Source organism: Cygnus olor, chromosome 4 (genome assembly GCF_009769625.2).
Source record: "Cygnus olor isolate bCygOlo1 chromosome 4, bCygOlo1.pri.v2, whole genome shotgun sequence".
In the NCBI taxonomy this organism is placed as follows: Eukaryota; Metazoa; Chordata; class Aves; order Anseriformes; family Anatidae; genus Cygnus; species Cygnus olor.
In genome coordinates, this window is record NC_049172.1 from 16,659,801 (window position 1) to 16,684,139 (window position 24,339).

The window sequence follows — 24,339 nt, forward strand, 5'->3', positions numbered from 1 at the left end:
ATTGCCACCTGTGAGGTCACTGACAGATGCCAGCCTATAGAGAGCTGTGCTGGATCCCAAACACTCTCCGCAATTCCACTCTTGGATTCCCAGTCTCCTTCTATTCTTCCTTCTCATCCATCACCCAGGCACCCAGTCTACTATCCTTCAGCTCCACGGGACAAACAAGGCACTTGGTTTCAGCTTCTGGCAGCCCAGATGACTCCTCTCAGCTGCAAAAATTGCTCTGCACAGAGCCCAAGGACACAAGATCCATTAACAAAACCACCTTCCACACAGTCTCTAGGTTTTGTGCAGACCCTACCACACTGTTAGCTCCAAGAACATCTTCTCCAAGGCCTCAATGATAAAATACTAAGGAGAGTGATGCTTTTCACATCTTTTCAGTACTTATATGACTACTTTAGAAAAGAGGGTAGCTTCCTTTTTAACCATGCCAAAAATCAGTCTTGGTCAGTAAGTCAGACTCGAATCTTGCAATTATCAGGAGTCAACAAAGAATGGATATCACCTGCTAGGATCATACCAAAGCAGAAATTTAGGAAGTGGAGAATGACTTTCAAAGTCCTCTGCTGCTGCTCAGTGCCATCTTAACTCCTTCTAAACGCTCTGCATTGACTGGAGGATCACGGCTGCACTAATACGGCCTCAGCTGTGGTGCACACAATCTGGTGCACTACTGCCTTTGTGGATCACGTACGCCTGTCCCTGCGCTGACTGGAGCAACTATAGGGCCTGAAGCCACCACATATGTTATCTTTCCCACTCAGATGCCTTCCTCAAGAAACAGGACACTCTTCCCAGGGAACATCAACCTTCACAGCATCAGATGACTAATCTGCCTTGAGGTCAGTGCTGCCTGTTTCCTGCTACAGCAGGTCACAAAGCCTCTTCCTGATAAACAAGGCTCATGTAGGCATTCCAGCTGGGTCCCGAATTCCTGCAGGAAGGAGGCTGTGCGCACTTCTAGTTGGCTGGCTGAGATATGGAGACCTTCAGCATGCCCTGCATTGTGCAAATCCAAACAGCACAATCTGTGTGCGAACTTGGGGAAAGCCGCTCCAGGTGGGGAGGAAGCATCAAGTCTCAGCCCCAACAGGACCAGCCCAACCCTGCCACCACCTCCAGACTTGGCTCCTGGGATGGAAAATGAGTATGTAGAGCCACTGACACATTGGTGGTTCAGGTCTAGCACAGTAACAGCCCTAAAAAGAGCCTGCCAACCTATAGGCCAAACCCTCTAGCTTCTGTTCCCAAGACGTTCAGGTACAACTCCTATGCAATGTGACAGACTCAGTATCCACACAGGAAGAAAACAGTGTTCCCTTTCCTCCCACCCACAAACAAAACAATCAGTGTTTCTCACTCTGATACCACTTACCCCACGACCCTATAATTCTCCTGATCCCATGCTCCCCCCTCCTGTATGTATGAGTATCACAGACCAAACAGCTTGACTTCCAAAAACCAGATGTCAAGCATCCTTAATGGAAGACATCTTAAGTTTACCAGCTAATTCTTCTTAGGAATTAGGTGGCTCCTACCTTCGCCTATGTCCCTTCAGGCTTCTTGGCTAGCATAAGTTACAGTGTGATGAAACGCTTGGACTTGCATCTCCTCCTTTCCTGGGAACACCAAGTAGATGGGCAAACAGATGCAGCTCTGGGAATAAATGCAGAGGCAAGGATTCTACAAATCTCTGCAAGATGCAGCAGTGCATTTAATTAAAAAAATATATATTGACAGATTTAAAAGAAAACAACTACTCAAGAGGCCAGCAAACACACTCACACACAGAAGTGTTCCTACATCTCTGGAGTTCTCCTCTGCCTACTGGATTAAAAATAGCTACATTTTGTTTTTACAACTCCTTGTGAAGCTGGTTCAAAAACTGCCATCTGTCCATCTAGCTGGTGTCTGGGGGCACTTCCGCACCAGCAGTTTTGCAGAGGACTCCTCACACATCCATTCCTCTTGAAAAGCACCTTCTGATACCTGCTGCCCTTCAGTTGCCTCATGTAGCATCCTGATCATGGCCTCACAAGCAGCACAGAGGGAGAAAAAAACCCACCCCATCAGTCCTTCCAGGGCAGTTACTGAAGAGACACAACACACAGTTGTGTTCCCATGTTCAGTCCCAAAATGCAAAATGCTTCGACTTCCATTTTGTTCCCCTCTAAGTTGGGTCTATGCATCTGCACAAGCACACAGGGAAGAGTTCTGGATAAACCTACACACCAGCAACTGATTAAAATTGCTGCATTGGCAGGGGATCGAGGGGCTGTGATTTCAAAAGACCTCCGCCATCCTAGAGCAGTTCATAGATTGGACAGTAAAGGCAGAAAAGGAAAATGAGGAAATTGTATGTGTTTTATGGGATACATCAGACTTTCTGTTGTGGCTTTGCCACCTCTCTGAGCGGCAAGTGAATCGAGTATTTTGTGCTCCTCCAAACTGCAACTGATAAATGTATGGTGAGAGCTATAAAAGGCAGCAAGGAATGGGATCCTGCACACACTGCTGGGTATTGATAAACTGGTAGAGTCAAACACTTTCAATGGGGCACTCCTGAAATAGTTATTACTCTGATACTTCATTCTCAAACCCAGAGATGACAGCAGGGACTCTATGGTTGTGCCCCCCTCTTCCCCCCAACTCAAAATCTGCAGCAGCCTAACACAAGGTTTCAGCTGCACCAGAACAGTGAGAGAATCTGTGGGCCTTGGGCGACAGCTGAGAAAGAATGAGGAAAAAATATGCCTTAGTCAACACAGCGTAACAGATAATCTGATTCCTAGATATGAAGCTTTATAGACTTCAGGGGAAATTCTCAGGGGCAAAGTCTGCAAGTCTTTGTTGCTCCATCAAAAAAGAACAGCCTACTTCAAAGGCACAAAACAAAATGACAAAGTTGAGAAACTTATTATTTTAGGCAAGTAACAGAAAGGCTTGAAGGTAATCAAGCATCTGATCACTGAACATCAAAAATTCCTGATTAGTAAATCTCAACTCTCAAAGTTGCAGAAGGCTGGGGGGGTTTCTTTGGGGGAAAAAGAGCCTTGGTTTTGCTGTCAGAGGCTTTGCTCCTGAGCTACAGGAACCTTTGAGCAACACATTGGCAGTGCTGCTATGGCCATGGACTTTTAGAGCTAACACACTGGCTCCTGGCAGATGAAGAGTGACACTCCCCCCCCCCCCAAAAAAATCCCTATTAATGCACAAGCTTTGTGAGCCTAAACTATCCCCTGAACTACACAAAGCGTAGCAGCGCACACAGCCCGCTAACACCCGTCTCCCTGCCCCACACAGGGCGCTCCCGCACCCCCTCAGCGCCCTCCCAAGATGGCGGCGGACGCGCACCCCCTCAGCCGGGGCGGGGCGGGGGAGCGGGCAGCAGGGCGCATGCGCGCCGCTAGCCGGCCGCAAGATGTCGGCGCAGGGAGACTGCGAGTTCCTGGTGAAGCGGGCCCGCGAGCTGGTGCCGGGGGACCTGTGGGCGGCCAAGGCCTGGCTCATCACGGCGCGGAGCCTCTACCCGGCCGACTTCAACATCCAGGTGAGCGCTGCCGCCGCACCGGCGCTGCGGGGAGGAGCGGCGCCTAGCCGTCCCCGTCCCCCCCTCCCCCGGTATTGCGTGATTGACGGGCTTCCCGGCCAATGGGGGAGGGGGCGGGGCGAGCGGTCGCCGTGGTGATGGGGGTCCCGCGGGCGGGGGGGGCTCTGAGAGGCACCAGCCCCCTGGCGGGGCTTCTAATAAAGGTTCGAAGCTCCCTTTTCGCCTATGGAGTTCAAAGTACATATATACTATGGCTTTTAGAGTACGTACGCGTATACAGAAGTGTACGCATAACGTGTGATTAGATAGCCTCAACCCCCCTCTTTAATTTCATAGAATCACAGAATCATTGGGGTTGGAAACGACCTCCAAGATCATCTGGTCCAACCTCCCCCCTACCACCACTGTCACCCACTAAACCATGTCCCCAAGCACCACGTCCAACTTTTCCTTGAACAGCCCCAGGGATGGCGATGCCACCACCTCCCTGGGCAACCCGTCCCAATGCCTGACTGCTCTGTGAGAGGAAATGTCTCCTCATTTCCAACCTGAACCTCCCCTGGCGCAACTTGAGGCCATTCCCTCTAGTCCTATCACTGGTTATCTGCGAGAATAGGCCGACCCCCAGCTCCCCACACCTTCCTTGCAGGTAGTTGTAGACGGCAGTAAGGTCTAATAATTTCGACAGCGTTGCAATCATTTCCTCACAGTTTCTGTTCCTCACATATGGGTTCTTTGTGGGCACCTGTGGATGGTTTTTTAGAGTGGAAAAGTTGGTGTGATCAATAAATGTGTTCAGGAAGGCTCACATCCTGCCCTTCCCTCTTGCAGTATGAGATGTACACCATTGAGAGGAACGCTGAGAGGACGGCGTCTGCAGGCAGGCTGCTCTATGACATGTACGTAAGTGCCTCGCGTTGCAACCAGAGTGCCGTGTTCCTGCGCTTCTTTCTGTGCTTCTGTCCTAAGCTATAAATTTCACAGAATTACAGAATGGCCGAGGTTGGAAGGGACTTCTGAAGATCACCTAGTCCAACCCCCATGCCAAGCAGGATCACCTAGAGCACATTGTGCAGGATGGCATCCAGGCGGGTTTTGAATATCTCCAGATGAGACTCCACAACCTCTCTGGGCAGCCTGTTCCAGTGCTCTGTCACCCTCGCAGTAAAGAAGTGCCCCCTCATATTCAGCCGGAATCTCCTGTGCTTCAGTTTGTGCCCATTGCCTCTCATCCTGTTGCTAGGTATAACTGAAAATGTCAGTGTTTCCCAAAATATCCACTGAATGTTTTGGGGTAAATTAAGCAGAAAATGTCTCACTCGTTAAAAATGAACAGTAAAGAGTGCAATTTTATTTTCCATTTGCCCTTGCCCATCCTTTCAGAGAGGTTTTTTGAGATTGCTGTGCATTCCTTGCCTCAAACTTTGTTACAGGTTTGTGAATTTTCCCGACCAGCCTGCAGTATGGAGGGAGATTAGCGTTATTACATCAGCATTAAGGAATGACTCGCAGGACAAGCAGACACAGTTTTTAAGAGGTAAGGATTCTGCTCAGAGAATAAGGAGAATCCTGAAGGAATCTAAAGGTAAGTCAGTCCTCTGGTTACATAGGTAGTGGGGCAAGTAAATGTCAGTCTTCTAAATTTTGCTTGTTGACTACAGATTATTTGGATCATTTCAGACTTCATTCGTTGCGATAGGCTTAGAAAACACAAAGGGATATGAGGAGCTGATTCCCATTGCTTTGCATCTGTTGTGAGCAGACTAAGTGTGCTGGAATGTAAAGCATGGTCTGGTAAACTAGAAAAGTGATTGCATAGTGAAGAAGTGGAGGGGCACTGAGGGATCATAGTCCAAATGATTCCAGAGAACAATGAATGATCATTAAAATAGGGTGATTTTGTATGTGTAAAATGAGGGTTATGAAAATGGACAGTAACCACAAGGGCTTGAGGTTCAATGCTGGAAACCACAGGCAGCTTCGAAAGCAGGGTTTACACTTGACAGATTATATATAATCTGCTGTTTGAAGGTATGCTTCGGAAGCTGTAAGGATAAGCAGCCTGTAACTCTTTGCATACAGGCTATTCTAGTTGAGGAAACATTTGCATTTTCATGGAGTGTGTTTTATTTTTCACAGAAAATGCAACAATTTACAGGGAGAATATATTGGTTTCTTTTCAATGTCTCGAGAAGTTTAAAGTAAAAAAGGTACCTTTTTAAATCAAAGTCATTTTAGAAGTGGTACGTAAGGAAGGAATATAAAGAAGGATTCTTGAAGAAGCATCTTAAAATGCCAACTATTTTTGTTGTTCAGCATTCTACTCATTAGTAGTATTACTCGTTAAATCAAGTTTTGCGCACCCAAATAAATACAGGTTTCATATGGGCTTCATTTAGAGAAGCAGATTTTTTTTTTCCAGACTCTGATATTGAAAACTGAAATATAAGGAGATCTTTTTCATTTTGCGTAGCGATGTCATATTGACTAGTCTTTTACTCTTTGTCAGTCATCTTTATGATGCAAGCATTGCGAGTGCACAGTTTCTTTCTTTCTTTCTTTTTTTTTTTTTAAAGGATTATTTGAAACCCTTCCTGGTCGAGTCCAGTGTGAAATGCTACTGAAGGCCACAGAGCAGTGTTTTAACACATTAGAAAGGGCAGAAATGCTACTACTACTTCTGCGACGCTTCCCAGAGACTGTGGTACAACACGGGGTAAGAGAAGAGTAGCTCATAATAACCTTTCAGCACATTGTCATTGTGTTTCTTGATTTTTTGCTGAAATGTCAATTCATAGTTAATGGCTAATTTGTGGCTAATAGTTGAGATTGTTGCACTTTGAGGTTACCATCAGGGAAAAAATAGGCAGAAAACAAACAAAACATTTGTTTTGTTTTGTAAATGCGAAGAATATTCCATGCTTTTTGAAAAAGAAGAATGGCCAAAAAAAAAATAGCGTAGAGTCGTATTGTAGTCTAAGGAAAAATACTGCTCAGCTTTTTGTCTGTAAATTCTCATTGAGGGCAGAGTGCTTTGAGGTTATGACTAGACTCATACTTTATTTAAGCATAGTTTAAAGATTGTTTAATGACTGTAAAACCTGTTATTTCTGAGATTAACTTAAACTAACATGTTCTACCTGATACTTACATTAGGCAGAGTGCACAGTTCAGGTGACAAGCTGCAGCTGTAATGCATGGTAGCTCCATCGCTTTCACCTGTCTGTGCATGTCTACTGATAGGCACATGCACAATTTTTCTTTTGATCTTTTTGCTATCTTCTGGCATTATTTTTCATCTGCAATAAAGTAGGGCTAGTTTATGTTCATAATTAGGTACTAGCACATGCAATTGCTGTGTAATTAATTGCTACTGAAATATCCACTGAATAATTGTTCAACATCATTGAATTGCAATTCAAAAAGTTTTCAAAAACACTGGTACAGTGTTTGATTTTTACCTCTGCTTATACAGGTAGGCCTTGGAGAAACTTTATTAGAGGCCGAAAGCATTGAAGACCAAGAATCCCCAGTGAATTGTTTTAGAAAATTATTTGGTAAGAAAATAATAATGTTCTTGTTTTATTGTACAGTCTTGTAGTGACAGTAAGATTCTCAGTTACATAAACTTCTCTCTTGATATTAAGATTAGAAAACCACTTTATTCAGAACGATGTCTGGCCACATTAAGCCAGGCTGACCATATGGCACAAATAGGTATTACAGTCATTCATGTAAAGTTCTTTGTGATCCTCGGTGGTGTATGGCCAGACAGAGATGGAGGTTTACATCGCTGACTGAGAAACCTTACTTAGGGCAAATAGAATAATAATAATAATAATAGAAAAAAGCAACAACACAAGCCTGAATGATTTTTTATTTTCTATTTTAGTTTGTGATGTTCTTCCTCTAATAATTAATAACCCCGATGTTCGACTTCCTGCCAGCTTGTTGTATAAATACCTGAATAAAGCAGCAGAATTTTATATTAACTATGTAACTAGATCTACACAGACAGAAAGCCAGTATCAAGGTAAGAATATTTTTACAAAATTAGTCTTCCCTAAAATACATTTTAGCCTTACTGAAGTGAGGTCTATGTAATGAATCTGTTAGAGAAAGATCAATAGTAGTATTTGATGTTCATTAGATCTTTGATACCAAAAATACCTCGTGATCATTCAGCTGATTAGTCCTCACAACATATGTACTGAGAGGTAGGTCAAAATGTTCAAGATCTCCTCATTCAGCCTATCATCTCTCTTACAGAGAAGGTAGAAAAGCTTTTTGTTCCCTTTTTGTCTCCTCAGTAAAGAATGGTTACCCTCAAAGCTCAACTGTGCCTTTTTACATGTCTCCCTGAAAATAAATCTGTTAGTTTGATTTCTTTATGAAGAGAAAAATGTGCTTGTTTTCCTAGGTTCACAAGATTCCTCTGATATTATGTCTCCAAGCAAACGTAGCTCTCAGAAATATATAATAGATGGTCTTACAGAGAAATCATCCCAGATTACAGATCCTTGGGAGAGGCTATTTAAAATATTATCTGTGGTGGGAATGAGGTGTGAATGGCAAATGGATAAAGGAAGAAGGTGAGAAGTTTGTACTTTTCCAGATATTTTTTCTCGAGGAGGATTTTAATTCTTAAATAGTAAGAATTGGAGAAGGATTTTAACATGAGGACATTTTGTGTAGTTAATTTACATTCATTCATTAATTCATTTACATTAAATTAATTACATAAGATGTCTTCATGTGAAAATCCTTTTGAACGTGCAGTTTGTCTTTCAAGACTGTATAATATAAAGTGAAAACGTGGATCCAGAGAGTCCTTTCAAGTTAGTCATTAAACTAAATCTTGATTGATGAAAGTCATGCACAAGAACTACAGTAGTGTGGGGCATCATTTCCTAGATGCTCCAGCAAATTAAAAGAAGGCAAATATTTAGTGAAGTTTCACTGGTTTGCATTCCCAGCCTTCCCTGACTTTCAACTGAGGGGTTTCCCGAGCCAAAACATTACGTTTTTCGTATTCACTGTGCATTCTTCCCTTTAGTTTTGGAGTCTGTGTAACATACTGAATTTTGTTTTTATTTCTATTTCTTTCTCAGGAGTTTTGGTGATATTTTGCATAGGATGAAAGACCTCTGCAGATACATCAGTAACTTTGATAGTGATGCACATGCTAAATATAAGAATCAAGTAGTATATTCTACGATGTTGGTGTTCTTTAAAAATGCATTTCAATATGTCAGCAACATCCAGCCATCACTCTTCCAAGGTTAGTTTCTAATGTTTTAAGAGTTCTTCATGTTTTCATTGCTAACATCAGAAAGATCTTTTCTCAGTACCCTTTTTAAAACTATCATCTTATAAAATGATGTGAGTTCTCATTAAGATTCTCCAAAGTCATTATGGACGGCAGCAGAAGTAGTTTATGACACCTGCTGTAGTGGATTGGAATGAAGATCAGTCTAATTTAGCATTACAGTTTCAACCTTGGCCAGCAGCGGTTGTCTTGTGAAGAGAAAAGTAGCAGACCAGATGTTATGTATAACATCGCTAGGGTTTATTCCCACTCATCCTTCAGCATCATGTTTGTCTTATTTTCTCCTCTGATTTTGATTCTTTGAAGCTGTCATTTCCCAAGTTTCCTTCAGTCAAAAGGTTGTAGACCTTCCACAAAATATGTGAAGATACTTTTGAGTGTGGAGCACACAAGAAATGTATAATTAATCTAACAAAAAATGAATAGAAAAATACTTTCTGAAATTTGCAACTCACGAATTCCAATTTGTCTTTGTAGTAATCAGTTGAACGATGTCAGTAGATAGCTAAGCTCAGAAGACAAATAGCATGGCAGCTTGTGTGCAAAGAACACTTAGTCACTTTAAATTAACAAACACAGGAATTAATTGAGTTGGATTTTATTGTTTTGATCCAGAGGAAAGAAATGTTGCAGTGGTATAGTGAGATGCTTTAGCTGTGTGTTAGTTTTAACTGCTTGATTCTGAAGTAAGGCACATGTAAAAATCTTCCTTTCCAAGTTGTACAATTGAGTATGGTTAAGCTCATGTTTTCAGAGTAAACCACCAAAAAAAAAAAAATTATACTGAGATATCAGAGCACAGTCCTTTGTGTGCATATCTTCTGGTACCCTCCATCATTTCCTGACATCAAGAAGTCTCCTACTCATTTCTGCTTTAGTGTTAAAGTGCAATGGTATCTGGTGGCTTTTGTATCGTTTCTATCATTAGGGTTTTTCCTACTTGTCTTGAAGGGCTCACTGTAGAAATGTAGAATAAGATCCTACCTATTTTGGAGCAGGAAGTGTAGCGGTAGGGAAAAAAGCTGTTGCCTACTCTGTCCAGTAGCTCTTAACTTTGATCTGTGAGTTTCTTGTCACATGTGTGGGCTTGCAGGAGGCCTCTTGAAAGAAAGCTTTTCAGTGCATTTTCCTTACATAATTCATATCTGCCTTGTTGGGGACTTGAGAAGTGAATGAGGCAATTCACACCTCTCGGGCTGCCTGCAGGCTTGGCAGGAGCTGCTATTTGGGCTGATGCTTTTAGGGGTTTATTTATAACACTATGTGCTAGAAATCAATTAAAAACTCTGTAAGCCCAGATTCTAGAGCACAGTTGGGCTGAGAAACATAACGTGTCTCTGTGTATAGCTGTGTCTAATTCAGTAATGTAAGAGAAGGTTTGCAGCCCAAGTAAGGGGTGAGGTTTAGTTTGGTTTTCATATTGAAGATTGTGGAATAAAGACTACAGTATGCTTGCCTGCTACTGAGAAGAGCGTGTTTCTTTGGAAAGGAAAGCACTTGCTTAACTGGTACTCACTGAAAGCAGTATGAGTAAAAGAAAAACCCACTCCTTTCTTTTCAGGTATTGCAGGTAGGCAGTTCTGGAGATTTTAGTGTGAAAACTCTTCCAGCATCCCGGTTGTGGTGCTTCCATATGTGTTTTCTCATGGATACTGTTTTCTACCTAATGACTTGTATAATGTTTTAAGTGTACACAGGTTAGATTGTAACACAGTGGAGTGCGTGATGATGCAGGTTAGGTGATTTCATTTGGTTGTAGCCTTTGTGTAGGGGACCTGTCAGTCAAAGGAGATAAAATCATCATCTGTTAAAGCACGGCAGGTTGTTCTTGCGTGAACTTCTGTTATAGTGGACGGCTTACATATCATTTTTTGAGTAGATGGGAAAAGCTTAATATGGGTTCTTCATGTCAAGAGTTGAAACAGATTCTCCTTATACTGTGCTTTCAAATCGTTTTATTTTTTTGCAGTTATGAATGAGGCCTTAGTCTTTTATCCTGCACACAGAAACAGAACAAATGCAAGTACTGAAAGTACTTGTTGGCGTTACTGTCTCAGCAGGCAGAGATTTCAAAATGGGAAAAGAGATGAATGCATTTCCCTCTTCCGTTATATTTCTCTTTGTCTGAGCTTTGCACATCTATGTACAATTCAATTGTACAAATGGAGAAAATATTTTGGGAGGGAAGACTTTCTCAGTACTGGCCACATACCAGTCTTGTTTGAGAATAGGAGGTGGTGTCCCATTTTATAAATAATAAAACCTAAGCAATTAAGATCTGAAATAACAGGTACCAGATTTCATGGGGTGTTCTGTGACACCAGTGGAAGTAGAAATTGATGTCTTCTGTGCTTCAAAATGAGGCTTCTGTAGAGGTTTTGGGAGTGACGATGGGAGTTTCTGTACGAGTGAAGTCAGCGGGGACAAAGCTGACACTGAAAGATCATAGTAGGAAAATCTCATTATAAAATACACTTGCTTCTTTGAGCCTGTCAGCATATTGCTTTGACTTCTCCTGAGAATGTTTTGAGAATATTGCTCTTTGTGGCTGTTAACTTCAGAGCCATTTGTTCTGTTTACCTGTTGAATAATTGCAGTTGTAATATAAAATATAAAAGCAAATAATACTTGATGAGAAAAGACATGCTGCCTGAGAATATCTTGTGACTGCTTTGTAAGAAAAGAGCTCAAATACATACCCTAAGGCCCTCAAGTAAACTCTTGTGACGTCTGATAAATGCGTTGTAACCTTCACCATGAGGCTGCCTAGAGGAAAAACAGCTTTACCAGCATTGCTTAAGCTTATACAACTTACAATCTGAAATTCAATTCAGTTATTCTCTAACATTATAATCCATACTCATGAAGGAAGCACAACCAGCTTGGTGTAGGCACAGGACTTTTCAGATCTGTTTAGAACATCTTGGTCTAATTTATCTTTACATCCAGGTCCAAATGCTCCAAACCAAGCCCCACTGATTCTTCTCGAGGATGTGACCAATGTCTACGGCGATACAGATATCGATCGTAACAAACACATACACAAAAAGAGGAAACTTGCAGAGGGAAGAGAAAAAACAATGGTAACTCCTTTAGGCCTTTTTGTATGGAATAAGAATGGCATTGGTGCTGGAATTTAGACAACAGTGGTTTTGACATAGATGGGATAGATGTATTTTTAGCACTACCCTGGAATAGCTGTTTCTGACCACAGTATTGCAGACATACTTTTTGGCTAAAACCAGCAAGAATAAAAGGATTTTTGTAGCACTTATGTGCTGATAAGAATATTTCAGTTTTAAGGAGCCCAGCAGAGACTGCAGAAAGTGCTAAGAATGGTAACTATAGCAGTCAGATCTTCTACAGGTAAACCTCCAAATTAATTGACTTTTCATTATTGGAACTGTGAATACATTTGTTTCTTTAATAGTGGAAGACTACTGTTTCGTGGAATTTCTCTGTTGATAGAAGTACCCACACTTACACAAGAATTATATTTTCTTTGCATTATGCTGCTGAAGGCTTAAACAGAGTGCTGAAGTGTAAAGTGTATGTCCTTTAATGGATAATCTGGCTGAAGTGTGGTCATGGTACACTGTGCTTATCAGAAAGAACTCTTTTGGAATACTGTTTATCATGCCATGCCCCTGAGTTGGTAGCAAAACAAATTGTTTTAATGTTAGAACGAACTAAGCAAAATAATGAAAAGTCACTTAAAGACACTGAAACTAGAATCTTGGCATCTCTAGTACGGAACTGTTTGCTGTTGTGAAGTAGAACTTCTGTGACTTAGAATCCTTTGAAATAAATATACAATAAGAATTGAATCTTTGTTTTTTATTGACTGTTAAGCAGAGCTCAGATGATGAGGATCCTTCTGGGAAGGCACGAAGTCGCCATATAGCAGTAAATAAGGCAGATCTTGCAAATTCTATTGAAGTATTAGAGAGCTTTAAATTGGCAAGAGAGAGCTGGGAGCTGCTCTATTCCCTGGAATCACTTGACAAAGGTAAGGCTAACTGCAGGCAAGGCTACATGTATTTACACTTCATTGTTGTCATTTTAGTATTGTTAAAACAGAATTTCTGTCATTGGGATACCTAAAATTTAGCTTACTTTGTATCCTTGGTATTTTTGATCCGGGTTCCAATAAGAAGCTTTACCAGTTGTGACATTTCTGAGTGTTTTGTTTCTGACTTTTGTTTTGCTCTTTGGTTATTCACCCACACTTCTTGTGGAAGCAGCTTTCGCTGAAGGAGCAGTTGACTCGTAGTAGCGCTGATAATACTAGATGAGGATGTGCTCTTAATTGCTGCTTTAATTCATGCTTAAGAAAATAAGTTTTAGATCGTGCCTCTCCCTTTCTAGTAAGATGTGATAATCTGGAAAACAAACCTATTTTCTAAAAAGCTGGCAAATACTGTCATTTAGCAGCTTTTATTGGACACTATGAAGAAAAATGTAATGAAACTGTGATTACATAGGAAGAGGGTATCCTATTTTTGATTTCACGCTCTTACTGTTTTGTGTTTTCATTTCTAAATTCAGCTGTATTTTTTCTACATAGTTGTTTTTTAACCAAAAGCTGTGATGTGCTTCATTTTTTCCCTTTCCTTCTCTGATCACTTACGCAGAGTTCACTAGAATTTGTTTGTCGTGGAAGACTGAAACCTGGCTTTGGTTAAGAATCTTTCTTACAGACATGATTATCTACCAGGTAAAAAAAAAAAAATCAAGCAAAAGCTAATAAAAATGACATAATGTTGCTCTTTTAGTGAACAGCTGTTCTGAATAGCCAGTATGACTGCTTTACGTGACTACTGATTCTATCCTTTAAAGTGGGACCCTTTGGGGGATGGAATCATACCATTCTTATCGCAGACTAGGTACCCTACTTAAAATATTTCTGTCCTAATTAGCTGATTGTTGAGTCCAGCGAATCTCATCATATGGAGAGGACCTTGGCATTGGCATTTTGACCAGTAGATATATATAGTGTGATGGAAGAACGGTGTAGTCTATTCATCTCCTAATGCATTCTATTGGAATACAGTGAGAGAGAGTAATTTTCAAATAGCAGAAGGTTTTTAAAATGTCTCAGTTAACATTTATCATTCTCCTTAAAAATTAGGCTGATTGTTCTCATTCCAGATCCCATCCTACCATTGCAGATACCATCCAAGCATTCATTTGAAAGCTTTTTATAAGGGAATTTTTATCTCAATCTTTCTACCCCTTCTACAGAAGACCCTAATACTGTCTTTTTCTATCTTCCTTTTAAAGGGGCAGTACAAAAAAGCAATTAGCAGCCTCCATCACTTGGCAGCTCTTCAGGGCTCTCATTCTCCACAGCAAATTACAGGACAAGGCTCACTAGAAAATCAGAGAGCACTAATCCAGTTAGCAACATGCCATTTTGCCCTTGGAGAATATCGGGTATGTACAGCATTCCACCCACTGGTCTTTCATCATCTGACCCTGTGGTTCCCATTTGTCTCCCTCCTTCGAATTTTCCCATCATCCTGCTTCCAACAGGGCATCAAACATAAGTGAGGGTCTACAGAAAAAAACATGCTTCACAGGGAAAATAATTGCAGTTCCTGTCTAATCTGACCATTAGCATCTACCGTATACAGTCTGTTTGGTGGTTATAATTTGGGGTGTTTGGTTATGATTTACCATAGCTACAAGTGTTTCAGTGGTATATCAGCGTATCCTTGATTTTGGGTTAGTTAACAAACAGTTTTAAATATGAGGGGAAAGTCCTTAGGTTTAGGCTTTATGTGGCGGAGGCAAGAAAAGGTATATGGAAAATAAAATTTTGTGATCATCTTAAAAAATAATTAGTTATCAGCAGACAATGTAAGAGACTCCCAAACAATATGGGCTGGCCTGACATGTGAGCTTGCTTTTCCTTCGGAATATGTATTTTTTTTTTTTTTTTTTTTTTTTTAATACTAGAGAAGTGCAGGGTGCAGGTGAGTCTGTGTGAATGCTATAATGGCTGGGTCTCAGGATCTCAGGTCATCCTAGAACTATTGGACTAGTCTTTTCTTCCCTTCCAGCTTGCTACTTTTTCATTAGAAATCTGATTATATATCCCTTCAGACCTCTTGCCGTCTCTAGGAAATAGCATTAAAATTTATAACATTTCTGTCATACTGTCAAATTGTCATTTTCTTATTCTATTTTTACCATTGACAGAACAAACTTTTAAAAACTATTCCAACAATTAATTTGAAAACTTAATCTTTCAAGATAAAACAGTATTGGATTGTAGTTTTATTGATCTAACACTCCTGAAGTGAAGAATGCCGACACACATATTTTTCACAATTAAAATGGTTTCAGGCACTCAGAGATTAATGGCATTCATATCACAGCCATGTCTTTTTGTTCTGCCAAACTAAGTTGCATATTAAGACTACTGAAGCTCTATCAGAGAATTTTCTTTTTTTTTTCTTTCTTTTGCAGTGCCTGAATCATTATTAACATAGCTGTATTTAAGAACCGTAATTAACTAGCATTATCTTGTCTCTGTTCTTTTTATAGCAAACATGTGAAAAAGTGCTTGACCTCATGTGCTATATTTTACTTCCAATACAAGAAGGAGGTAAAGTACAAGAGGAGCAACCTAAAGTAAAGTCTAAATTCAGAAAAGGTATGGAGCTGCTACTACCCTAAACTCGGTGTCAATTTTAATTCTTGTGTTTTGGTTGAGTATATAATGTATATAATTCTTCTCTTTTTGTGTCGTGAAAAAGGGAGGCAGTTCTTCACTTGTGAATGGTTTTCCTGCTGGTACCCATTAAAGTGTTTTGATGACAAAGTCCTATCACAGGAAAAAAAGAAATGAAGAATAATTTTTTTAATATGTGACTGCACATTTTGAATCAGTTGTAATTTACCTTCAAAGTTTTCCTTCCTGCCTCAGATTGTTGGCACTTGTGTAGTTGTTCTTCCTCATTCTTACTTCTTCCAAACATAAAGAATCGTAAGAGCGCTAAAGAAGTCTGTGATAAACTATTCTGTTACAGGGTCTGATCTGAAGCTTTGGCCGTGTACCAGTAGAGCTATCATGCCTTACTGCCTTCATCTACTGTTAGCTTGTTTCAAGGTAAGCTATGGGCTGCAACTCACATGTCTGTAGGACCTAGTATGTGTAACTGGGGTCCTGAAACTGCATGGCCTTATCCCAGTAGTGCAGCTAGGTGTGAAGGGCTCTGCCTCAAGTCCTTCTCACCTAAATGTGTTTGTGGAAGGTAATTTTTTGGGGGGGGGAAGGAGGAGGATTTTTTCTCTTTTTTTCTCTTCTATTTGCATTGGTTTGGGGCAGAGAAGATACGATTCATCTCAAAATATAACTGTCTGTATCCAGACTTCTCTTATAAGTCATTGGAGAGAATTCGGTATTTTGCCTGGAATTTTCCAATCTATTTTAAATGTATATGTTAGGGCGGAATGAAATATGCTTCTAAAGAGCTTGTTTTGTATTTGCACAGGTGTAAGTGAGATAAATCCAATATATTTTTAAAGGGTAATGTATCTTTCCTGATCTTCTCCATGTCATTTTTTCCCCTGCAGCTCAGAGCTTTCACAGACAGCAGAGATGATATGGCTTTGGGCCACGTAGTTGTTCTGCTTCAGCACGAGTGGCCAAGGGGTGAGAACTTGTTCCTGAAAGCCATCAACAAAATCTGCCAACAAGGAAACTTCCAGTATGAGAATTTCTTCAACTATGTCACAAGTATCCTTTCTGTAACCGGGAGTGTCTTTCACATCCAAAATTATGTGCCGGGGTGTTGAAAAAGCTGTTAGATAGTTTCAGCAGCAGCTCTTCTCCATGAATCGTATTCCGTATTTATTTACATACTGTGCAAGCCTCTTGTAATAGGTGGCAGTGCATAATGGACTATAAATAGGTCTTCTGTCACCTGTTCAGGCACTTGAGAGTACCCATAAGTACACTGCAGTTGCACTTTCATTCAGAAAAGCAGCGCCAGCTTAGACTGTTAATGCAAGTCTTTTCAGTAAGATATATATGTCGTTATACTATGTGTTTTGCTATGCCCATCCATAGCTGTGGATAACAAAAAAAAGGTAAAGTGACACCTGCGCTTCCAAGAGTTGAATAATAGCCATTACTATTTTTGAATGCTTTCCGTGAGTAAGATTTTGGGCTGAGTGAGATAACAAGTAATGTCAAAGTTCATGCAAAGCACATCTGATTTTTATAGTCAGATATCTAGGGTATGCTTTGATCAGCACACACACAGTGGACAGCTTAGTGTTTAATTTTAACCCAAATAGCCATCTAGCCATAGTCCCCAGGAAGCACAGGGTCTAACTCCTATCTGAGACAATTAAATGGAAGCCCTATTTGGAGGCTGCAATGAGAGTGGTATTAAAAGAAGAAAAAAAAAAAAAGAAGAAAAGCTAAGTAAAGAACCAAAATAGAAAACTAAAAAGGGTGGTAATGTGCCATTATGGGAGCATTTCCTTCAGTCCCAGCCTCACTATGCACTACTTTGATATTGTGCAGTGCTGGAAAAGAAAGTAAAATCGACCAGGAAATTTGGAAAGATGGTCTTAATGACATGAGCTTTCTTTACCCCTGTCTGACTGTACATATGAAAACAAATCGCCTGATGTGTATTTTGCACCTTAAAAAGTCATTTCCCATTAATTTCTGGAGTGTTAGGGATACATGCTATGATCTTGTCACTTTTAAGAATGAGATGTTTCAGTAGCTGTTAATTTTGACTGTCCTTTCAGTAGTGTGGCTTCAGATGTGCTGGAAAGGGAAGAACATTCTCTTTTTTTCCCTACTCAAATCTTTAACGTTTTCCTCAGATATTGATATGTTGGAGGAATTTGCTTATTTAAGAACACAGGAAGGAGGGAAAATTCATCTGGAACTGTTGCCAAATCAAGCAATGCTGATCAAGTAAGGATAAAAAAAGAGTTTACTATTTTCTTTAAAAAAAAAAAAAAAAAAAGTATGTTCTGGTTGTCTTTGCTTTCATGTAATCTTCAGGATAATAAGTCTGTCATGTCTTTGAGTTTAAATTTAAGGAGCTCAAACAAGGTGGTGAATTTCTTTTTATGACTCTCCCAGTGACCTGTGAACCCTTTTGTGGGGTTCTTCAACTTTAAATTCCTTTTACAGAACTTTAAGTGTTGCATTTGCTTTAGAATGATTCATATCACAGTAATCACCAGTTTGCTGTTTCAACCAGACACTTGTGCTTTACAGGAATTCTTTAAATAACGAGGCATAAATGCAAGCTGTTATTAATAATTTTGCTGAACAGCCGTGCCGACCAGAAAGCACTATTTGTTGCAGTCAAAGTTATGAAAGACCACTGAATGATGAAAAACTTAGATTAAATTACTCTCCAGGTAAACTCTAATAACCTTTCTGTCTGAACTAGCAGGTCATCTCTTGCTACGTGCTGAACGGCTTATTCTGCTCAGCTTATTACAAGATGCTGAAGAAAATTAATAATTTAGATTAACTTCTTAGGTGTTCATAGTTTTGAGTCAAGACTGAACAAGTATCTGCTGCAACGTTTAGAGGCAGAACATTTTGGAATTTCCTGGTTGTTTATTAGAACTTGTGGTACTTTGGTTTACGTGAGGGAGACGGAAAATTTGTCAAAATTCCAGTTAGGGTCAGTGTATTCTGGCCATTCATTTTCTAACTAGAAGTGGGCTAAAGTTTTCAAAAGTGGGAGCCTTATATTAGATAACCATCCAAATATTGGACTAGTAAATAGATTTTCTAAAGTTCTAGGTAACCGACACGAAAATCAGGAACTAGGTCTACTTAAAGTAAAGAAAAAGAAATTCAAATGTTTAATTATGTGACAGAGAACCTTCTCTTTTAAGCTCTTGATTTTCAAACTTTTACCCTTGCTGTATTTCACTTTTGTATTTAAATTTGTATTAAATACTTTTTGTATTTAACCAGCTGTATGGAAACAAAAATCAGGGTATGCTGCAATACGTATGATGTTAAGTGGTAGTCTGTGTCAGCAAGAGCATTTACTGCAGCAGACCACACCTCGTAACTTTTTAGCTGCTGTCTCTAGTTAGTTGTAATGGTTTAGTGCTATTTCACTGCGTCACCGCTTTTACTTCCATTTGCTTAGTGTTCTGACCTCACCAGTCAGAAAATGGGTGGCGAGCAGTGTGTCTAGCAAGACAGCAATCTCTTTTAGACCTCCTGTTGACTAGTGTTATGTTTCCCGAGTCATGGAAATGCTTGGAGGAGAGAGGTCCGTTTCTTTGTGCTTATTACACCCAAATGGCCAAATACCCCGTCCAGCTGGAAGAGAGTAGAGTGTCTTTTACGTGGCTGAGATCTGTAGGAGAGGAAGCACTTCATCAGCAAGCTGATGGGAGACGGTGTTCAGGGTGCAGTTCACTGATAGTAGGTGATGTCTGCTCCCCCGGTACCCCAAATATTTTTTAGACATTTTTTAGGGCACAGAGATGGTGTCAAGGAACAGTGTCAACCTCAGCAGCTCACTGCTTCCCCCAGCTGGAGTTTTAGGTAAAGTGCATCAGCACTGTCCTGTTCCCTGGGACATTAAGGAGCTGCCTTTAAATGGTTTGCAGGCTGGCTTTTGCCTTTCAAAACTATCAACAGTTCTGGTTGTTGGAGCTGCTGCATCATCTTCCTAATAATCATCAGAGGCAGCTCGGATCCTGTTCGGTCACGGACAGAAAAACTCTTGTGATTTTTGCCACGCAGCCCAAAGACAAAGCAATCACTCCTTTGCTTGATCTTTCATCAGAATAAATGTGTATAGCAGTCCTGTGTCATAATTAACAGGAAATATGTTACAGGTATTGTATGTTTGTTTATAAGGACAGGTTTTTGTATCATGATGCACTTGTAGGAAGTTTTCTTCCTGGGTGAATTCCACGTTCTTCTACTAAGACTTTTCCTCAGTACCTTATACTTTATAGGCAGCAACACTCCTTTTTCTGAACCTAGGAAAGCAAACTGCAATGTGGCTTTAAAAAGCTGAAGTTAGATCGTGGAAGCCTTGACTTATAGCTGGGTCCTGCAAAATATATATGCAGCTTGTAAGGTTTCCCTTTGCTTGTATCTGTGGTGAGAATATGAAGGTCCACAGTTTTGGTTTTATCTGGTGATATAGCCAGCTCGTTTGCACTGTCAGAAAGATGTGTCCAATGAGCTCTGAATTCAGCTGTTTTTTGCCTTTAAACTCCCTTCTAGACAAGCCGTGTTTCATGGTTTTACTGATTACACTTGGTAGTGGTGGCAGCATTAGCTAGTGAGATTAAAGGCGAAAAGAACAGCATGCAAGAAACGACTGATTGAAATCATGCTCTTATTTTTGATAGTTTTAGTGTAGCTAGACTAATCTTAGTCTCCCAAACGCTGCATAAACTTGATGTGAAAGCTGATGAATTTTCTGCCTCTACTTACATTCCTATCTCATCTTTCCTTGGGTATAGAGGAAAGAAACCTCAGTTGGTTTGAAGCGAAACAAATCATCTTAAAAATGTAATTTTTATTCTGATTGTGCACTTGGGTTTGTTTACCTCTGATGGTAGATCTTGCAAATGGTAATGAAGACTCAGTTGTGCGGAATTCCTTCTGCAAACATCTGCCACCTGGGACCAACACCATGTTGCTGCTCCTTTTCATTTTCTATTCCCCATGTCCATTTTTGCAAATATTGGACTCAGTCATGCCAAGAGCTCTTGAAAAAGTATCTCGTATAATTGAATAATTCTTGTGAATATTTTACTTCAGGTTATTTTATCTGTACTGCAGAGCATTTATGTACTACTAAAATGTCCCTTCTCTGAGGTTGTATTTTTTTTTTAGCATGGCTCTCCATCCGTATTCATTAAAAAATTACAGATACTAATCAAAATGCCCACTTGTAAATCTGAAGGTAGGCACCTAACTCAGTATTAGAGGTACATAAGTGTAAGTTTGCTTCTCAGCTCCTCCTTAGCATCCATGGGAGCGAGTTACATAGCATTGGGTACCTAAATAACACTGAGGTTATGTTTTGAGAAACTTGGGTTAAGAAACTAGACCTGTTCTCTGTATCCCAGATTTCTCATTCCTCCTTATGTGGGGCATTGGATTTGCTGTAGGCTGGAAGCGTGAGGTTATTATCCCGTGCTATAGGTAGCACACAGAGATGAGGAGCTTACTTCACAGAGAAGACAAATGCTTTTTAGCTGAGACACTTTTTGGTGGCTGGTTCCTGCAGCCCTGGTTGCAGATGTTACCTCAAACATTCCTCTTGGCAGTGGGAGGTTGCTCTAAGCAGGCTTTTCTGCTCTGACACCGTGACATCCTCCAGCAGCCTCTTCCGTGTGCGGTTGGAATTTGGAAGAGTGAACAAGGCCGTTTGTGGGCTAGCGAAAAGATACTTATGCAACCTGTAGCAAACACTGTCGTGCACTCAACGTGGCTGATACCTGCTGTGCATGCACGTGGCTTGAGCTCAGGAGCAAATCCCTTACCGCCGGGCCCTCCCTGCTGGCTGACATGCTCGCTGGCCGCGCGAGGAGGCCGCAGCGTCTGCCCTGCGCTGCTGGTGAAACCTTTCCTGGTTGGCCTTGTAACGCAACGGTGAAGAGGTTTCTGCACCTACCGCTGCCCTTTCTCCCGGTGTAACCGTCCAAAAATTACGAGCGTGTGTTCAGACCACGTTTGCAGAGCAGCCTCACGGTGAACCTGGGGATGTGTGCATGTTTGATGCTGTTTGGGTCCTGCGCCCCTGCGGCTGCCCGGCGGTCGTACCGCTCTGTGGTCTCACCCTCGTTCCCTCTCGCCCCCTTTTTTTTTTTTTTCTGGAGTTGTTTTGCACCGAAGGGTGAGTTGGCGTGTGGGTGTTTGAATGCTGCTATTTGCTGTTTTTTAAAGGACTTCTAGCCCTCCCATGGGGTTACTGCAACAGGAATTCATACCTGTGCTACAGCCCAGCATACAGACTGCCGACAGGTACCAAGTGGAAAAACCCCGCTCATAGTGTGCTGTGTTTTGTCAACATGTTTTACTGCCCATGGTTTTCAGCGATTTGTTACTCAATATGTATCTTTTTTTTTCTTTTCTCCATTTGTGCCTACATTGCCTGGCAAACCATGTTGTTCTATTATAACATTTCTTTTTATTTTTCCCATAAATTGCCAGTATCCGTGTCCTTTCAATTTTAATAATCACTGTTGAACTTAAACCAAAATGTAGAAGTTTCCCCCCAAATGATGCTGAGGTTCAGTCACATAGTACCAAATGCGTAATAACCCTTTCTTTTAAAGATGTTAGAAAGAGTTACACACTTGTAACTTTTCAAGATATTAGTTTCTGGATCCATTTGTAGTTACTTTTTGTCATTTAAGTTGTTCTGAAACATATTCTGTTGCCCAGCTGATAATGACAGACATCTTCAGGAGTGCTGCTGGCTCGCTCGGTAGCTGTGGGTTGCATGTTGTCCCCTAGGCTGCAGCTGACCCTAGCGCTCAAGGGCCAGCACTGCATAAGGCAGTGAAGATGGAAAATGGTTTATCCCATAAATTCTGAGTGTGCTGGAGTATTTTTAGTGCAATTTTACTTTGCCCACCCTAGCTCTGGTCTCTTCAGTAGCCTCTTTGCCTTTTCCACATGTTGCAGAGGTCTCTGCTGTTTAGGCAGAAGGGGAGTGACTGGGATCAGAATTCCACTTTGAGAAGTTTCCTCTCAAATGCTGGAATTGCTGATTTAAATAAAGGTGGGGTGGTATTTTTGATGAGGGCAATTCCTATATTTTGCCCTTCTTCATTTCCAGCATCTCTGGATTGGCATAGATGCTTTCAACCTTTATTTCCTTTCTTTCTTCCACTGTGCGTGTTGGGTTTCGCCCAGCTCTTTGTTTCTCATCGCTGGCTCAGGCCTTCTCTCAGAGTTAACATTTATACTTTTTCTCTCTCATTTAACGTATGCTGCCCCTTTAGTAGTGCTAAGGCTTTTATTTCATACCCTTTGCCTCCCATCCCAAGTATGGCTTGCAGGTAGATATTACGAAGTCTTGGTCTTGATGTACTGAGTTCTGGACCAGTGCAAGTAAAGCTTAGTGCTTTGGCACTGCAGAACATTGTTCTACAGCCAAAACTTTAGCTATCGAGTGCTGCAGGCCAGCATGAGGACAAAGAACTTTTAATAAGAAAGGCCTTTAACAGGGAATATCCTGAGTTTCACCAGCCATCACTGCTTTAGCTTGCTCAGTAGCAGGACCTTTGTTCTGTCTGAAAACAAGTCCTGAACTTCTGCTCAGAATAAATGCACTCTGCCTGGTGTCTCGTATCCCTGTAGGAGCTGGCTTCTACTGATGCACACTCACAGCCTGGCTTAATTTTGTGCTTTGTGTTGGCCTGCCAAGTGTTCACTGTGCCTCGTGTTACTCAGAGCGATCAGTGCCCATAGGATTATATAGCTCCTTCCTGCACTCTCTTACTGGTACAAGATGCTCTCTGCTCTTCATGGTGGCAGCTGTTTCTCCCCTTGCTTTAGAGAAAGCAGGTTCAGCCTTTTTTTTTTTTTTTTCCAACCCCAACCATTTATAGAACTGTTGACAGGGAGGAAGGGGCCTGGGCTGTAAGGATAGAGGAAAAAAAAAAGAAATTCCCATCCCCACTCAGGGAGAACACTGGGTTAACAGAGCAGGTTTTCCTGTTAGACAGAACTGCAGCTCTCCCCCCTTCCCTCCCCTCCCCAACAGCCACTATAACCAAAGCATTGAGAGCAAAGACATTGATGGAATTTCTATCTTGTAAAAGACTCGTAAACTATTAAATACTCGATTTTTAAAAAATAGCATAGCACACGCACTTCAGCTCACCTTATATAAACTCAGGTGTGGACAGTAGATAAATAGTGACACGTAGCACTTCTTAGATTTCAGTAGTGCACCAAATAACCCTCATTTGATTTTGTCTCTCTCTTTCCTTCGTGACTTAAGGCATCACACAGTTACCCGAGGTATAACTAAAGGAGTGAAAGAAGATTTCCGCCTGGCCATGGAGCGCCAGGTCTCACGCTGTGGGGAAAATCTCATGGTGGTCTTGCATAGGTTCTGCATTAACGAGAAGATACTGCTGCTTCAGACTCTTTCTTGAATAGACTGGATCACGATGCAGTGTCTTTTACGGACAGAGGGAAAGGCTCTTAATTGTATTAATGGCAGCAGAGCAGTGGAAAATCACACATCTGAAGTCATAAATAAGCTTCCCTGTGAGTTACAGGTTTTGTAATACACAGGCAGTGCTTGGTGTTTGTTCACAGCTTCATTTTCTCATAGGGATAGATCAAACTTTATAAATAAAACTTTGTTTAAAAAGTCTTCTGTAACATTTTATTTGTTTTGGTGGTGGTGCTGTGTTTTTTTTTCCCCCAGAGCATTATACTAAGGTATGTGTCTTA

At 41.0% G+C, this 24,339-nt stretch overlaps 2 protein-coding genes across 7 annotated transcripts in view; one reads left to right on the plus strand and one right to left on the minus strand.

Annotated features, from left to right (window-relative positions):
• Positions 1 to 3,414, minus strand: part of CSGALNACT1 (chondroitin sulfate N-acetylgalactosaminyltransferase 1) — a 51,290-nt gene extending 47,876 nt beyond the window's left edge. For both annotated transcript variants that reach the window (XM_040555484.1, XM_040555481.1), the window contains exon 1: positions 1 to 3,414. The gene's annotated coding sequence lies outside the window, so the exon portion shown is untranslated.
• INTS10 (integrator complex subunit 10) lies at positions 3,383 to 24,257 on the plus strand. Of its 5 annotated transcripts, none has more exons than XM_040555455.1 (18): positions 3,383 to 3,556; positions 4,388 to 4,455; positions 4,990 to 5,093; positions 6,133 to 6,272; positions 7,032 to 7,113; positions 7,449 to 7,589; positions 7,977 to 8,148; positions 8,668 to 8,837; positions 11,835 to 11,968; positions 12,738 to 12,894; positions 13,520 to 13,602; positions 14,169 to 14,321; positions 15,438 to 15,546; positions 15,923 to 16,002; positions 16,470 to 16,632; positions 17,739 to 17,832; positions 21,811 to 21,888; positions 23,879 to 24,257. In XM_040555455.1, the coding sequence occupies exons 1-18, from the start codon at positions 3,428 to 3,430 to the stop codon at positions 24,033 to 24,035; spliced, it is 2,214 nt and encodes a 737-aa protein (XP_040411389.1). In that variant the 5' UTR covers positions 3,383 to 3,427; the 3' UTR covers positions 24,036 to 24,257. The 5 variants fall into 5 exon arrangements, with proteins under 5 accessions (XP_040411389.1, XP_040411390.1, XP_040411391.1 ...); XM_040555456.1 differs by having other exon boundaries at positions 3,384 to 3,556; positions 12,741 to 12,894; XM_040555459.1 differs by having other exon boundaries at positions 3,457 to 3,556; positions 4,388 to 4,459.
• The last annotated feature ends 82 nt before the right edge of the window (positions 24,258 to 24,339 follow it).